Raw genomic sequence first — 17012 nt, 5'->3', positions numbered from 1 at the left:
CGCTATGCCAGTTTATGTTTAATCTTTGTTTAATCATGTATTAAATGCTACTGGGTTTCCTCTTAAATGTTGAGAACGTGTAAACACCTTTCGTGCTTGTGGAAATGTTCCGTTAGTACGCATTCGTAATGAAGTATCCCCGGGGGCTTTCGACATTCTTTCTAGGTCCTAATCCCAGCCTCTTTACCTTGGATCTAAATTTCGCTCATTTGTTAAGGCTAAAGGGGGTGTTGTCTTTTTCGACAGTGGGTGGCTCCCCTGGCTTTATACAATAAGAGCTGTCATTGGACGCTCTCTTGTTGAGTTGTTCTCTGGTTATATGTAACTAAGTGATTGGTAGTTTTAGGTTGGTTGGGCAATCTTGGGTTCGGGCCAACTATCGCCGCACTTAAATTGGTTATGGCTGTAATTGCCTTTGTGATTGAATAGTATTTTAGGTGCTTGTGAGAGTGGGCTAGCGGCTCGAAGGCAGTGGAGTTAGTCTGCTTCTCGTAGAGCCTTTTGAGTTTTATTTTTGTTCTTCGCTATGTAAGAATGTGCGCTGGTAATTTGGTTTCCGGATCTGTGGCCTGCCCAGCAAAAAAGACATTTCCTATATTTATAATGATTCATTTTTGACATTCGACAGAACCCTGATATATCAATCTTTTTGAAGAGATCTGATAAATGAAATAGACTTCAACTGGGATAAACTTGTTTTTCTCTTTATTTTTGCCGCCACTGTACGGTACCCCTACATTAGCATGGTTAGTGTGATACTAATTCGATATTTCAAGCCAGCCAATATTCTTAGATTGTATCGGCAATGTCTTACAAAGTTGGGTTTAGCAATCGTATACTTGAGTCAGGTTGAGAATTCTTGAGCAAAAATACAGGTCGAGCTCCTAAAAGGAAGAAACTTTTAGAAAAAGGATCATCATCATCATCATCATGAAGAATCGCAATTTGGAGATAACCATTCCCCGGAGTTGTCCCGTGGTGTTGTTGATGTTCCTGATGGCATGTTCTCAGGTTGGGACCATTAAAACTATCGGGATCTACCTCGAAGATATCTCATGGAGTCTTGGAACGACCTCCGCAGATATTGGACTCGCCCTCGGACTCTTCAACGCATTTGGAACCTTCCTAGGTAAGCAGAAAAATCATTCGATGCTTTAAAAAAATGCGACGATCAAACGAGTAAAGGATTTTATGCATAACACTAAAAAGCAATGATTTCGATTTTCGTTACTCACTTTTTATCTCATGTTTATGCCATTTTTTTTCATTTTTGGGGTAAGATTTATCACAAATTGTCATCCCTGCACAAATTGTCGCCTCGCGACCATCGCGACCATTTGTGCTGCACATGCCGGTCTCAATCTTTAAGCATATTGTGAATTTGTGTCGGCAAAAAGAAACCGAGAACTACGAATTGTCGCCCATTACACAAAGTGTCTTCAACCACCAATCTGTTGTGTAGTGTACGTTTGTGTATATGTGTGTATTATTATTATTTTGTTTCCTTCGAAACATGTTATTAATGCCTCATATACGATCATCATACGATGGATTAATTCACATTTTGGGGGTGTCGTAGGAAAATACGAACATAGGCTCCGATTTTCGTGGTAAATTTATTTTCAGCCATCGCTCGATTTCATTTTATTTCATTTCGTTTATTTCTATTTTCAACATTGTACATTTTGACATATAAATAACATAACATATTTCAAGTATCCTTGTAAAAAATTATATTCAAGATTACATATCAGGTTGGAAATGGAGGAGGCTGCTAAAAAGCGGAGCTTGTAGAGTGCAGCCTCCTAATAAATAATCTTGCAGTTGCATAGCATATAAAAATTAAAATAACAACTTGAGCATGAACCAGTTAAATTAAAAGGAAATAGGGGAAATTATAATAGAAAAGGAAATAAGAGAGATTGAAGGTCTCCAGAATCCAGCCCCAGCACTCACAGACGGACCTCGCCGATCAACAGGAAAACGAAAGAGATGGGAAAGTATACGTGACGTGATAATCATGTTCGATTTTAAAAAAAAGTACAAGAATTTGAGTGATGAAGAGTTAAATTCAATGGTTACCTTGGAGAAATTTGTTGAACTTATATTTGAAAGAATTAAGGCTTGGTGATTCTTTGATGTTATTATTAATGGTTCCCCAGAGTCTAGGGCCTTCAAAAGTAAAAGTTGATTTTGCAAGGATGGTTCGGGGTAGTGGTAAATGAAATTCATCTGATTGACGTGTGGGATATTTGTGTGGGATATTTGTGAAGAGTTTTGTCATTTTGCCTCCGACGAAGATTCTGCTAGGATCGAAAGCTTAGGCCCCTTTTTGACGTTCGAGTTTTGTTTTTGTTAAATGAAGAATTAAATATGGGTGGTAACATATTATTGTTTAACTGATACATGAATTGACCTAAGTTATATTGGTACAGTGTTTTTATTTTAAGAATGTTATTGTTTAAAAACAACTCATCTGTGTGAGATCTCCAGGAAAAGTTGAAAATAACACGCAATGCCTTCTTTTGTAAAAGCAATATTCTATCTAGGTAGGTTGAGTGTGTATTTCCCCAAACAATTGCTCCATAATTTAAATATGGTAAAATTAATGTTGAATAAAGCATTTTTAGGGAGGAAGTTGGAAGATAAAACTTAACTTTGTTGATAACACCAATATTGCGTGAAATTGTACGACATATAAAGTCAATGTGTGTTTTCCAAGATAATTTGTTGTCTATTATGAGACCTAATTTTTTTTTTTTTTTTTGTAGTAACAACTTCAATGTCTATATTGTCCAATTTAATATTAAATGGCAATTGTTCTAAAGAATTGCTAAAAAGCATGCATTTCGTTTTTTGCACATTAATTGACAATTTGTTAGCCCTAATCCATTGTAACAATTTATCCAATTCAGTGTTCAGTAAATTAATTAAAATATCGGGGTTAGGATGAGAGTAGAGTACATTTGAATCATCTGCAAAAAGGACATAAGATAATATTTCAGAGGAGTTCTGGATGTCATTTATATAGATTATAAATAAAAGAGGGCCCAGGAGGCTACCTTGGGGAACACCCCAGTTAACATTTTGTAGAGACGAATTTTGTTCATTTATGCTTTATACGAATTGTTTTCGATTTACGAGGTAGTTTCTGAACCACACCAAGGCCTTCCCACGAACTCCGTAATTTTCAAGTTTGTAGAGCAGTATTTCATGATTTATAGTGTCAAAGGCCTTGAAGAGGTCCAGAAAAAACACCTATTGTATGTTCAAAGTTGTCAATAGCTTTTGTGATTTTGTCAATAAATGAGAGAGTGGCATGAGATGTACTATGTTTTTGGCGGAATCCAAATTGAAAGTCAGAAATTATATTATATTTATTCAAAAATTTTAATAATCTTGTGTAGATCACCCTTTCCATAACTTTAGACAGAGTAGGTAATGAAGCTATCGGTCTATAGTTACATACATCAATCTTTTCTCCTTTTTTGTGCACTGGTATTATCTTTGATATTTTCATATTGTCAGGCACGACGCCATTACTTAAAGAAAGGTTGAATATGTATACTAATGTATCAACAATATATTCTATAACATTCTTTAATAAAATGTTGTCAATACCATCGTGACCACAGCTTTTTTTTTTTTTAAGTTGTTCACTACATCTATTATTTCATGAGTGGGGCGTCGTAGACAAAGATCAGGGATCAATACGGCGATGTTCAGACGGCAAGATAATAGGATCCGAACACTCTCTGGCTATTCTAAAGCATCTATTCTAAAGTATTTCATTTTTCCATCCATTCGTTTTTATAGCATATCTCATTTCTTTGAGTGAAGTTAGTAGTTTTTACATTACGGGGGGGGGGGGTAATAGAATAAATATTATAATAAAACGTAAGAGCGAATAGGTGGGGAAGATAATGCCATCAGTTCGCCCATTGCATTCGTGGAGACATGCATAGAACTGCTTTACCGAAATAATGAAACTTACATAATTATACTGTATGTGTTTTCTGTTCTCAAACGATTTTGATGAAATTTGTAGTGTCTCGTTCGTCTGAATTTACTTTATTTATTCAAATCATACCATTTTCAGCCCAGGTTCAGCTTTATTGAATACTGTCATTTCCTTGATTTTTTATGTCTTTTCTTTTGCCTACTTGTGAATAGCTCCCCTGATTGTCGCCCTCTATCGGCTGAGAACGATTCGTCGCGTTATGCTCATCTCGGGATCATGTTTCATATCTCTGGGTGTCGTCCTAACAGCTATGGCAACCACAAACGCTCAGATTGCTATATACCTAGCAATAAGTGGTAAATATTATTTTCAATAGACCTTGGTATTATTACCATGTAATGGTAACCGTAATAGGTTACTCTGGGCTGGGCTCTAAATAAGCAAAACGGGGGGGGGGGGTGCTGACCAATCAGATGGTCATTTTTACATTTTTGTACACGGTTTTGGGAAAAAGTGGGGGGTTAAGCCCACCCAGTATCAACCCCCCCCCCCCCCCCCCCGTTTCACCTGCCCCTGCTACAAACAGTAATTATCCTCATCTGACACTTCATAGGCCTAGATTAAATGATTTCTTATCGTCATTAATAGGATGAGATCCTTTTGAAATTTCAGAAAAGTTTACTTCGAAGAAAACATTTCAATGTACTTTAATGTACTATGTTCACGTTCTCAACAGGCATCGGTCACTGCATTCTAGGAACATTGACAACCGTTGCACTGGACCAAATCGCAAAGACGCAAAACTTTGATTCACTGTATGCTTTGGGAATGAGCGGGTTCGGGCTGGGAATGGTACTTCTGCCATTCTTAGCGGATGTCCTTGGTCTAGTGTATGGTTGGAGAGGAGGACTCCTTATTCTTTGCGGCTTAATGTGTAACCTTATCCCCTGTGCCACGGCAATACAAGTTGAACCCTCATCATGCAATGATAAAGTATCGGATGTCATTGATGACTTCAATGGAAGTGGATCTGATGAGGAAAGAGACTGCAAAGATTATTCAACCGATGGTGAAATCACACCGTTATGCCCCGAAAGCGGTCGGGGTGCACAGCCTGACCGAACTAAGCGTCTCGTGGTTGGTGAGGTTCGATCAGCAAAGTCGTCTGCGGTCGACCATAATCAAATGGATCCTCATGAACACGACTCAAGTTCCAGACCATGCCTTGGCAGATTAAGCGAGAGGGTTCGTGGGTCAGATTTTTACAGGAGCCGAGTATTTAATTTGGTGCTTTTAGCGAACATGACGTTTGGTGTGGTTTACTGCGGTTTGCATGGATTTCTGGTTCCCCATGCCATTCAGAGAGGCTACTCCATCAATGCTGCCATCTTAATGACATTCTTTGCCTCTATAGGCAACTTCCTGGGCAGACTCTTGACGGGCGCCCTCTCCGATCGACTGGCGAAACCCATCATCCTATACCTTGTTGCAACCTTGCTAAACATCGTTGCTATTCTGTGCGATGTGATCCTCCGCAATAACTATGTCATGTTTGTAATGGCATGTCTATCTGCTATAAGCATTGCTTCAAAAGCTGTTCTAGGGCCACTGATATTGAGGAAGACAGCGTCTCCGGGAAGCTTCAACGTTGCATATGCAGCCCATGAACTACTCTTCGGGTTCGGGAACTTCCTCGGGGGCTACTTGTCAGGTAATAAATAAAACGCCTTAAAGAATATACTTTATTAGAAAATATGTAACTGATATAAAAAGGATAAGCAGAAGTTTTGAACCTCGACAATTTTTCACAACCAAGAAAACAAAGAGAAAAGAAAGAAACGAAAAAAGGAGAAGAGTAAGATATATTATTTTCTGAATAATATGCGAGAATCTATCAATAAATTGGATTTTGTAATAAAACTGTCGAAATTTTAACTCGTTCGCTTCACTCTCTCGCAACTTTTTTTCTCCCGATGCACTATTTCTGGCCCCTCAAAAAGTTTTGGCTCATTACACCACTGGACCCTGCTACTATGGTAATTTATCATGAGGGCAAGTATACGACAATAATGAACTAATGAGATTTATGCAAAGTAGTTCTCGCCTTCTGGACACTACTATACATTTCTTACCAAGGATTTCACTACCTAAAATTTATTTTTAAAATAATGATACTGTGACAGGGGGTTAGTTACAGAAAGATTGCAATTAAATCAAAGTCCCCGTATCACATTCAACTCGGTTTGAAACCAGAGAGAAGAGCCCATATTTAACATGTTTAACTATTGTATTTGATTTCCTTTTTCCGTTATGTCTTTTATTTTCGCAACGGGCTAGTCCCTAAGAGAACAGACCCAAAATTGACTTTATAAGCTATTATCCTATGCCTAGAGCGAGGACAAGTCTCCGAACTCTCTGTATGTGTCAAATTTGGTAGAAGCATGCCACACGTCATGAGTGAACCTCGTCTCACTACCTCAGACCATGGACCTACTAGTAGGTCCATGCTCATACGTACTCTGTATTATGCACTACGCGAGTTGCCAAAACTAAAGGCCTGTGCCGACATACAATAGCAACTCCCAGAGAGCGTTTCATGAAAGGACTTGCCAGACGTTTTATTCGACATATCTTGTTTGATCCGACAATTACCATAGCAAAATAACCGTGCTTCTCAGTAAATCAGAATCAAGGAAAGATGTAAAATATAAATATATTGATGGACGCTTCCCATATATAGCTCTTGAAGTTCGATAAAACCATGAACGCGATACACCAGGCGGGAGAAAATTATTGATTATCCTTTAAATTCCGACCCTTTTCTTTTTGTTTTCCCTTTTGATTTGCAGGTATGATCGGTGGCCTTTACTCTTCTTACGATGCTGCTTTCGTGTTTCTAGGTTGCACTGACATTGTTGTCCTTTTACTAATGCTCTCCACCATTAAGTTTATTCATCAAAAACCAAAATAGATAATAATGACTGAGCAAGAGATCTACATCTAAATTTTAGTAAAGATCTAAAATGAATTCGAATAAAATTCAATTAGTATTTAGTCTTACATCGCATGATTTAAAAGTGTTCTTCTAAATCTTGCACTTTGGATCCCATGCCTACATGGCTGGTTAAGAGGCATTTGTCTGTTCTAATCCCAGTACTTTCACGTATTCTGAATCTGTCTACTGGTGTTTTCCCAGACAGTCTTAGATCGTCCATTATCATGATTATTAAACCAGTTTTTCAGGAAGTCTACTCTGGACAGAGATAGTTTATGTAGTTATTGACCTGTGTCTAACATGAAATTTGTAGGCAAAGTGGTTTAAAAGGCTGTTCCCAAATAGGTATCTACTTTTGTTACCTGGAGTACTTATAGGTATTAATTACAAAAAAAGGCATTATTATGTACTGGATGTTCTCAATGGGTGCATATATTTTGTGGACAGGTCCTGAACATGTAACATTAGAAATGTTGTGGCTCGAATTGCTGCGTACTAATAGCAGCTCACTGTTCGTTGGTATATGGTACAGGAAACCTGATAGTCACTTAGAATTCTTTGAGAGTTTAGAACAAAATCTCGAGAAAGTATTTGCAAAGTCATGCAATGTTATTATAAATTTTACTTGGGGATTTTAACTGTAACATGCTAACTAATAATAATCTGTCAAAGAAAAAATCTATGTATATGACCGAGCAGATCACACAGATTATATACTAACCCACGAGAGTTACGCCTAACAGCCAATCACTAGATTTAATTTGTATTTCTGACCATGGACCTATATAGGTCCATGTTCTGACTCACCTATTGAAAGTGTCATTAAATCAGGCGTACAAATAACAGGTTTAAGTGATCAATATGTAATATTTACTGTCATTAAAGGTAGATATCATCCTCCTTCTCCAAATATGAGCAAATTTTGCTCGTTCAAAAAATTTATTTTCACACATTTAAAGAAGATATGAGCAACATTGACTGGCAAGAGTTCTATTCATCTGGTCAGGAAGTAGAAAAATTATGGATTTGTTTTAGAAGTACTCTGTTGGAAACTTGTAATAGACTTGCCCCACTTATATCAGTGCGTCTTAAACAAAGAGGTGTACCATGATGGCTATCTGAATCTAGCACGAGAAAGGGATTACTGTCGAAAATGATTCCGAAAAACCAAAATAATACCAAAATAATATCTTGGTGGCAAAAACATAAGCATTTTCGAAATAGAGCAAACAATTTGAATAAGCTTTTGAAAAAGAATTACTATCAGAATGATTTACAGAACTGTGGTAATATTCCGAAGAATTGGAGAGTTCTTCCAAAACTTATACCAAAGAAAATTAGAAAGAAAATAATGATATCAAAATTCCAATGGGAAATGAACAGATACCTACCAAACAAATAGCCAATGTTTTAAACAAAACCTTTAATGACGTAGGACTGAGATTGCAGACTCCTTCGGATAATACATCACTTGATGTATTAAGTAGTTTACAAACATTATCTTTAGCCGAATGTGAATTTAGATTCAGTGAAATAAAAAATTATTACGTTTTTTAGGCATTGTCAAACATTTATTTTTCAAAGGCTGTTGGAGTAAATTGCATACATCCCAAGCTTTTTAAACCGGCTGCTCCCTTTTTAGTAGAACCATTGGTATATTTATATACAATATGACATTGCGAGCATGTACTATTCCAAGAGATTTAAAGACGGCAAGAATTACCCCAATACATGAAGGAGGAACATATGTCGATAGTTTTAGACCGATATCTGTACTACCTGCCTTGTCTAAAATATTAAAAAGAGCAAGCCACAATCAACTTTATGAATACTTGAATAAAAACAAACTGCTAACGAATGCCCAGTCAGGTTGTAGACCTTTGCATTTAACTACTACATGTCTAACTGAAATTACATATTATATGTTTGATAAATGGATCAGAGGTGAATGATCGGAGGTATTTTCCTCGATTTACGTAAAGCGTTTTATGTTATACCACACAATTCCATTCTTTGAAAACTTAAGTATCATGGAATTAAGGGTAACGAATATGATTGGATGAAAGCATATTTAACAGACAGGAGACAGTTTGTCGTAGTAAATAAATGTATCAGTGAAAGTGTAAAAATTAGATCAGGCGTCCCACAAGGATCCATATCGGGTCCATTAATATTTTGTATTTTTATCAATGATATATGTAACTTGAATTTGAATGTTGATTCCAAAGTCTGTCTTTATGCAGATGATACTGCTCTTTTCTGCCATGATGTATTATCTAAAGAGTTTAAGAAAAGATCTGCAAAGTGAGTTTGATGTTATCTGTAACTGGCTCAACCTTAACGGTATGCATTTGCATACATGGCTTTTGGTCATAGGAAAAGATTGAAAAAATTATGCTTTAATGATAAAGATATAGAAATTAACCCATAGAAAAAGTAAATATAATCGAATACTTGGGTGTAACACTTGACTCTGGTATGACGTGGGGAGAACATGTATCTAGTATGATTGTTAAAATATCTCACACGATAGGTTGTATAAAGAAAATCAAACAATTCCTTCCGCCTAGGATTCTTAAGAATTTATATTTTGCCATGATTTTACCTTACATTGATTAGTTTTGTACATCATGGGGAAGCTGTGCAAAAACTAACAAAAAATAAGATACAAAAACTGCAGAATAAGTATACCCGAGTAATTTTGAATAAGGACTATCTTACTCCCCAACATGAATTGTTTTTTACACCCAAATGGCAAACAGCATGAACAGTGGAGGACCGTATGAATATTGTGTCCTTGCTTTCAAAACACAAAACGATTTAGCCACAGCCTTTTTGGGACCACTTATATGCAAACATTATGTAACTTATAAAACACGATATTCTGAACAATTTCCCCTTCAAATACCCTGCCCAAGGATGGATTATAAAAAAAAATATTTGGAATGTTGCTGCTGTCTCATTCAATTCGCTCCCTATAATACAAAAATGCACGTCCCTCCATGCATACAAAAACACTTTAAATCATTAGAATTCTTACTGTCATACATGTAATTACACTGAATAACTTGATGTAATGATTCCATAACACTTGTTGATTCACTCTACATGTATAAAATGTATTCTGTTTTTACTTTATCATATGTTACATACATTGAATTGTTATGATGTTGATTTATTTGTTAAACTGCAGGGTGCCTTTGGAAAGTTTTGCATAACTGAACAGGCATATCTTGCAGTATAAAATAAAGAAAACAAATAGATGAATTGAATAAATGAATAAATAAATAAATAAAAGTCATTTGACCCTAGTCATGTTTCTATTTTTTGTTGGTCTCGCTCTTTCCCATGCAACCCCTTGTAACAGATACATGATTGTTTTCCTCTTTGGAATTGATACGATTGTTCCATGATTCCTAGTGTATGTCTTTGTGTAATGTCAATTGGAATATCTTTCTCATCCGGATGTTGTTCCTACAATATTCCTTCTAATTATTACTGCCGTTTTAATCAGTATGTAAATTTTTAGTGTTTTTTGTGGGGGAGGGTGCAACACCCCTTTTAGGTTTAGGCTGGTATAGACAGAGCGATTCACTGCAAGGAACTACATGTACTTGTTCAGAACTTGTTTATTCATGCTATAGTTAAACAATACCCTCACATTTAAGAACGTGCAATAATTGTAATTCAGGAAGGGTTGGGGATGAGTATCACACGATCATATAATGTATTGTACACACAACTGAAAGGGGGGTATTTTTTGACAAAACAGCTGAAATGTATCAACAGTCTAAAAACTTTACCAATGAAGACACATTTATATTCGTAATGAAACTTGATAATGGAAATATAATTGATAATTTCTCAGTAAGTTCATCAAAGCGATTATAAATAAGAGAGGTGAGTTTTAACATCAACTACATTTTTTTCTTTCATTCAAGCTATCTAAAATGCAATGTACACCCTATATATATGTCTAACATTATATATACATTTAGTTACTTCCTGATCTGTGTTCGATAAATATATAACCTTGGAATGGTTCACGAATTACTTATTAAATAGAAAACAATATGTACAAATAGATAATCATAATTCAGCGTTACGACCAATAAATTGTGGAGTTCCGCAGGGAAGCATCCTTGGCCCCTTATTATTTATCATATACATAAACGACTTTTATAAATCTTCAGACGTTCTATCTTTCATTTTATTTGCAGACGATTCAAACTTATTTTATTCTCATGCAAACCCAATTATTCTTTTTTCTACTACAAATCTTGAACTAAAACGTGTAGTACAGTGGGTTAAAGCCAACAAATTATCTCTAAACATCGTTAAGACAAATTTTATGTTATTTAGTAACACTTTGCGATATCTACCCGGAGACATCATTTTGGACAACACGCCTCTCGATAGGGTCACATCAACCAAATTCTAGGTCTCACAATTGACGATAAATTAAAATGGGACATTCATATTCAAAATATTTCCAAAACTGTATCGCGGAATGTTGGAATAATGAACAAACTTCGACATTTCTTTCCAAAATCAACACTATTTACACTTTATTTTTCACTTATACTTCCGTATTTTAATTATGGAATACTGGCTTGGGGTAACGCCTACAAGAGTCTCACCGACAAAATTCTACAAAAGAAGGTTATAAGGATTATACAAAATGCTCCTTTCGATGTCATACTGATGATTTGTTCTACAAGTCGAATCTCCTCAAATTTCCGGATTTATTTCTTTTTCATACAGGACAATTCATGTACAAACTCAACACAAATGAACTACCAAACATTTGATGATCATGTTTACAAAAAACAACGCTATTCACAATTATCCTACCCGACAATCCCGACGCTTCCACCTTCCCCGTACCCGTACTCTCTTCGCACAAAAAACAATTACCTTCTATGGCCCGAAATACTGGAACTCACTCAGCAATGCAGCGGCGTAACAGGGGTCGGTGGCCAGGGGGGGCAAGAGCCCAAAATTTCCCGGTAATATCATGGTATGAACAGGCGTAATGGTGTAATGAGGCGACTATTTTGAGAAGGCTAGATTTTGCGCATCGGGCAGAATTTATCTCTTCAAAAAGTTGCGAGCGAGCGAAGCGAGCGAGCAAAAATTTTGACCTTTTTTTATACAAAAATCAAATTTTGTGATAGATTTTGACATGATATCTAGAGAATAATATATTTTACTCTTCTTTCTTTATATTCCTTTTTTGTGGTCTGTACCCACTGTGAACAGGATTCTTTGCGGCAGTTGCGTGAAGAGTAAAAAAAACCGAGGGGCGCAGTATAGCACATGTGCTAAAAAGCTGCTTTATATAAGTCCCGAGCGAGCGAAGCGAGCGAGAAAAAAAAACTTTTCATGAGAATCTAACTTTGAGCTATTTTTGACATTATATTCAGTAAATAAAATCATATCCCACACTTTTCCTTTGCTTTTCTTCCTCCTTTTCTTTTGTTTTTATCTGTATAACTTTTTTGGGGCCATGGCCCAACCCTTTCATACAGAGTGCTGTGTGGTTGGGGTCCGGGCGGAGCCCCCGAAATTCTTGATATCAAAGCCATTTAAACCTCGCAGATTGCCGCTTTATTAATCAAATCGCGGGCAAATAAAGAATATAGCTTTTACACAACACATTTATTCAACCCAGTTGCGTAATGAACAACAAATTTTGAGGGGGAAAAACAGCATTGCGGGAAAAAATTGTAAAATGTCGCCAGCGTGCAAAGCAAAGCGAGCTGGAAAAAAAATTGTCTATTGAAATTAAATTATAATTATGTGATAGCTGTTTCCATTATATTCAGCAAATAACACATTTCATTATTTCATTATACGTTGTCCCCTATAATTTCTTTATTTCCTCTTGGGTGTGGAATCAAGACCCCCCCCCCCCCCCCCTCCGCGCCTGTATGCTAGTGATTGAACGGGGGGGGCGCTACAGCCATTTGAAGGTTATAAATGAAGAGACTCTATACTGCGTGGGGTCTGCATGGGCCAAAGCCCCGGTAGCTTATTTGCATAAAATTTAGCAAGCTTGTAGCACAATGTTGTATGCAGTTCATCTTTCTTCCCGCTCTTTAATTTCAATCATCGGCAGCCCGGTTGTGTTTTTTTTTTCTTGTCCCTTTTCTTTGTTTTCCAATTTAGCTTTTGACTAATTTTATTTTATACCTTCGTTTCCCGCTATTGTTTGCCATTTTGCCATCTTTTAATTTATTTCCCGCTATTTCGGAATGATTTGTTCTTTCTTAAATGTTCTTCTTTCGTACGCTTTCCCGCTTTCCTTCCTTTTCCATTAAATTTTTTTCATCTTCGTTTTTCTTTTTTCCCTTTCCTCCTTTCCTTTTCCCCTTTCCCTCTCTTTCTCCCTCCTTTTTTTCTTTTTCCCGTTTTTCTTTTATTTTCCCGGTGAAATCCGCCAGGGGGGGGGCAACTTGCCCCCCCTACCCCCCCGCCTGTTACGCCACTGATTACAGGTACTTCGGCTACTCTCATCGACAATATATGAAGAGCTCACTTGCAATAGGGGTTAGGTCCATTTTTCATAAATTTTATTGTTTTCTGTCTCTAAACCTCTGAATTTTTTGTCGCTCTGATGATACCAAAGAAAATTTGAAATTCAAATGAAAACGTAAACAAAAGTGGCAAAGAAAAATCACTTTTTTAATCAAAAGAGATTGGAATCATTTCATTTTGCTTGCAAAAGGGGTTAGGTCCACAGTGATATATTTTTTTTCATTTCAAACTAGACACCAACGCCACAGAACATAAAGTTGATAATAATACTCGACGTGATTTTTCTGAAAATAATATGAATCTGTCCAAAGAAGAGTTGACTGGTCTGGAATTTACAGTATTCAAAATGCCGAGGACGAATTTGACGTTTTCATGAACATAATAAATCCAATAATGAATAGCTCTTTTCCTTTAGTGCGATTCAAACGCTCTATTACAAAAAGGTTCCAAGGTCCCCATGGATCACACCTAGCATTTTGCGCTCAATAAACAGAAAGAACAACCTTTACTTAATAACAGTTTCAAGGCCATGCGACAGAAAAAAAAGTAAACTGACTACAAAAATATTCTGACAGGTCTACTAAGAAGATGTAAAAAGAATTATTTTTATAATCAATCTGACCTGTACACAGTGGCGTACCTAGGATTTTTCACAGGGGGGGGGGCAAAACCGTCCGCCAAAAATTTGACAAGCAAAAAAAAAAAAAAAAAAAAAGGTCTTCAATCACAAATGAAGGATTTCGTACCAGAAAAAAATTAGACAAGCAAAAAAAAAAAAAAAAAAAGGTCTTCAATAAAAAAAAAAGAGCTTCAAGCTCGTCAGGGGGCCAATAAAGGTCTTCAAGCTCGTCAGGGGGGCAGGGATACGTCCTTTGCATGGGTTGTGGCTCGTCAGGGGGGCAGACTGCCCCCTCTGCACCCCCCCCCCCCCGTAGGTACGCTAGTGCCTGTACAGAAGGGATGTTAAAAATAACTGGAACGTTATAAACAAAATTATACAAGGCAATATTCCAAAATGTCTACGCCCACGAAAATAAACGTTGATGGCGAATTGATAGAGGATGCCCTTGCCTAATTGGCATATGTTTTTAATGACTATATTGCATGCGTATGCCAAAATCTTGCCAGTACCATCCCTGCCTCTTCTAAACACTTCATATCTTTTCTTAAAGATCATTATCCAAACTCGATATATTTCACACCAACAGAAGAAAAAGAACTAGCTGATAATATAATGGATAATAAAATGAGTTCAGGGTGTGATGATATTAGTAACATTCAATTAAAAAGAAATCTGATAGACATTGTTAAACCTTTGACTTATATTTTTAATTTGTCTGTTTCTACAGGAGTTGAACCATCATCATCATTAAAACAAGCCCGAGTAATTTTTCTAAAGGTGACAACACTATGTTAAGTAATTATCGCACCATATCATTGTTGACTTGTTTTTCGAATGTTTTAGAAAATGTAGTTTTGTAAGCACGACAAAGTTTTTTATAATGCATAAATTGTTTTATCCCCTGTAGTTTGCTTTTCGCAAAAAAACATAAAAACATAGTACTACCCATGCCCAGTTGACATTGATCAATAATTATTACCAATGGAATTGACGCGTATGAGCATACTGTTGGGGTGTTCCTGCACTTCGCCAAGGCTTTCGACACAATTAATCATGATTATCCTTTTTATACTGTTATACAAGCTAGTTTTAATAATAATGGATATTTAGTGGCGCTAAAAACAAAAAAGTACCATAGCGGCTACAGTGTATGAATAATAATTTAACTTTTGCATGTCTGATATACAATCGTGGCTTGTTGATAATAAATTGAAGTTTAATTATTGCAAAACAAATTTCTTTGTTGCTGCATCTCCTGCACACCTTAATCGGTTCCTTGACATTTCTTTTTCTTTTGATGAATAGATAGCCCCTTATCTTTAATGATTTGGGAGTTGGTTTTGATAGGGAAATGAAAATGACTGAACATGTAACATACTTGTGTCATACTCTCTGTTAAATGTCATACATCTGTTAAGTGTCATACATCTGTTAAATCTACAATCTCAATCGCATAAAGGAGTTTCTTGTTGTTAGGGTTGTGCTCTTCAGGCTTGACTAAGGTGGTTGCTTGCTTGGGGGGTATCAGTAAACAAGATCGAAGAAGACTTCAACGCCGTCAGAACAAATGTGCACGCTTAGTCTGTCAAACACCAAAAATGGTGTCATGCTACCCCTCTTCTAAATTAACTTCATTGTTTACCTGCATGTTTCTGATAGAAATACATTATCGAATAGTCTTGTTCAGACCTATAAACTCTGTCAACCACACTTCTTTCTTAAATTTCTTCACTACTTTAGCAATAAAGATCTACATACCCTCTTTGTTCTGCAGCTGCTCATTCCTTTGTCAATCCCCCCCCCCCCCCAAAAAAAAAAAAACAGGCCGGCTTCAACTCTTCAATCTCTTGCCCCCGTCAATACAAACTCTTCCATCTCTCCGAGACCTCTCTTATCTTAACCTCTTCAAAAAACATCTTAAAACGCAACTACATTACTTACCTTAACTTGTCTTATGCAATTTACAGCGCTTCGTATCCTCTGGAAAAAGCGCTAAATAAATCAAATTATTATTGTTATAATTATTATTATAATTATTACCATTATTATTAGTAGTATTAATATTTTTATTATTATTATTATGATTTTGGTAGAATATGTGTAATTGCTTAGAAATCGACAAAACAGGCATGATCGATGTTTCTTTTTTGACAAGCAAGTATGCTCTCCCATATTTCTGTGTTGGGGATCCCCAGTCTGGGAACTTTTTTTTTTATTTTCAGAGTTAGATTGATCATAGACTCGATTTTTCAAGATTGTTTGTACATTATATTCAATAGAATCGAACGTAGAAAACTGTTCTACAACCATTGCTATTAGCTTTGTGTTACAGGCCCTATATAGATCTGCTTTTCGTGTGCAAAATTATTTCATGCGATACCAGCATGTCATTCCAAATTGTTAAAATCCCGCTTTCATGCATGTACGACTGGTCATCATAGCATATGCCCGCCTGAGCTCCGGCGGGGCTATATTATCATGACTCCAGCTGGCTGGAGACATGCGAAACGTAAATTATGACATGGATAAGAAACTGGTTTTTCAAACAAATCGAGTACATATTGAGTGAGGAAAAACTGAATTCAGACTTGGATATAAATCATTAGTCCATCAAATCGATGTTGCATCTAATGTGGATTATTGGTGGATCACTGGCAATTGATTCCATGGTCAGATCACCTCTCCAGCTGAACCATTTCGCATGCGTTGATAATATGTACACAGCATATGCAATATGCCTATCCGTCTGAAAAATCATCCGACTTTGCGGGGTTTTTTTCTTTTCCTTGCTCCTTCTACACAAACGATATGCCTCTAAGCACACAATGTAATGGGCATTATGTTTTACTTTCCCCCGAAATGGGGGATTAGATTCAAATTTTCGGCGGGATCAC

The 17012-nt window shown here is 36.5% G+C and overlaps 1 protein-coding gene across 1 annotated transcript; it reads left to right on the top strand.

The window, feature by feature from the left end:
* The first annotated feature begins 323 nt into the window (after positions 1 to 323).
* Positions 324 to 10234, top strand: LOC129258242 (monocarboxylate transporter 5-like). The gene is made up of 4 exons (XM_064099018.1): positions 324 to 1129; positions 4174 to 4317; positions 4698 to 5672; positions 6811 to 10234. The coding sequence occupies exons 1-4, from the start codon at positions 931 to 933 to the stop codon at positions 6930 to 6932; spliced, it is 1440 nt and encodes a 479-aa protein (XP_063955088.1). The 5' UTR covers positions 324 to 930; the 3' UTR covers positions 6933 to 10234.
* The last annotated feature ends 6778 nt before the right edge of the window (positions 10235 to 17012 follow it).

Source organism: Lytechinus pictus, chromosome 4, assembly GCF_037042905.1.
Source record: "Lytechinus pictus isolate F3 Inbred chromosome 4, Lp3.0, whole genome shotgun sequence".
NCBI lineage: Eukaryota > Metazoa > Echinodermata > Echinoidea > Temnopleuroida > Toxopneustidae > Lytechinus > Lytechinus pictus.
Note: the sequence above shows the minus strand (reverse complement) of the source record. Positions and strands in the feature narration are given on the sequence as shown.

Bases quoted from the DNA above. Each gene is read 5' to 3' on its own strand.
- LOC129258242 (XM_064099018.1), top strand. From the start codon at position 931: ATGAAGAATCGCAATTTGGAGATAACCATTCCCCGGAGTTGTCCCGTG. The intron at 1,130-4,173 runs GTAAGCAGAAAA...ACTTGTGAATAG, and splicing joins CGCATTTGGAACCTTCCTAG to CTCCCCTGATTGTCGCCCTC. The intron at 5,673-6,810 runs GTAATAAATAAA...TTTGATTTGCAG, and splicing joins CCTCGGGGGCTACTTGTCAG to GTATGATCGGTGGCCTTTAC.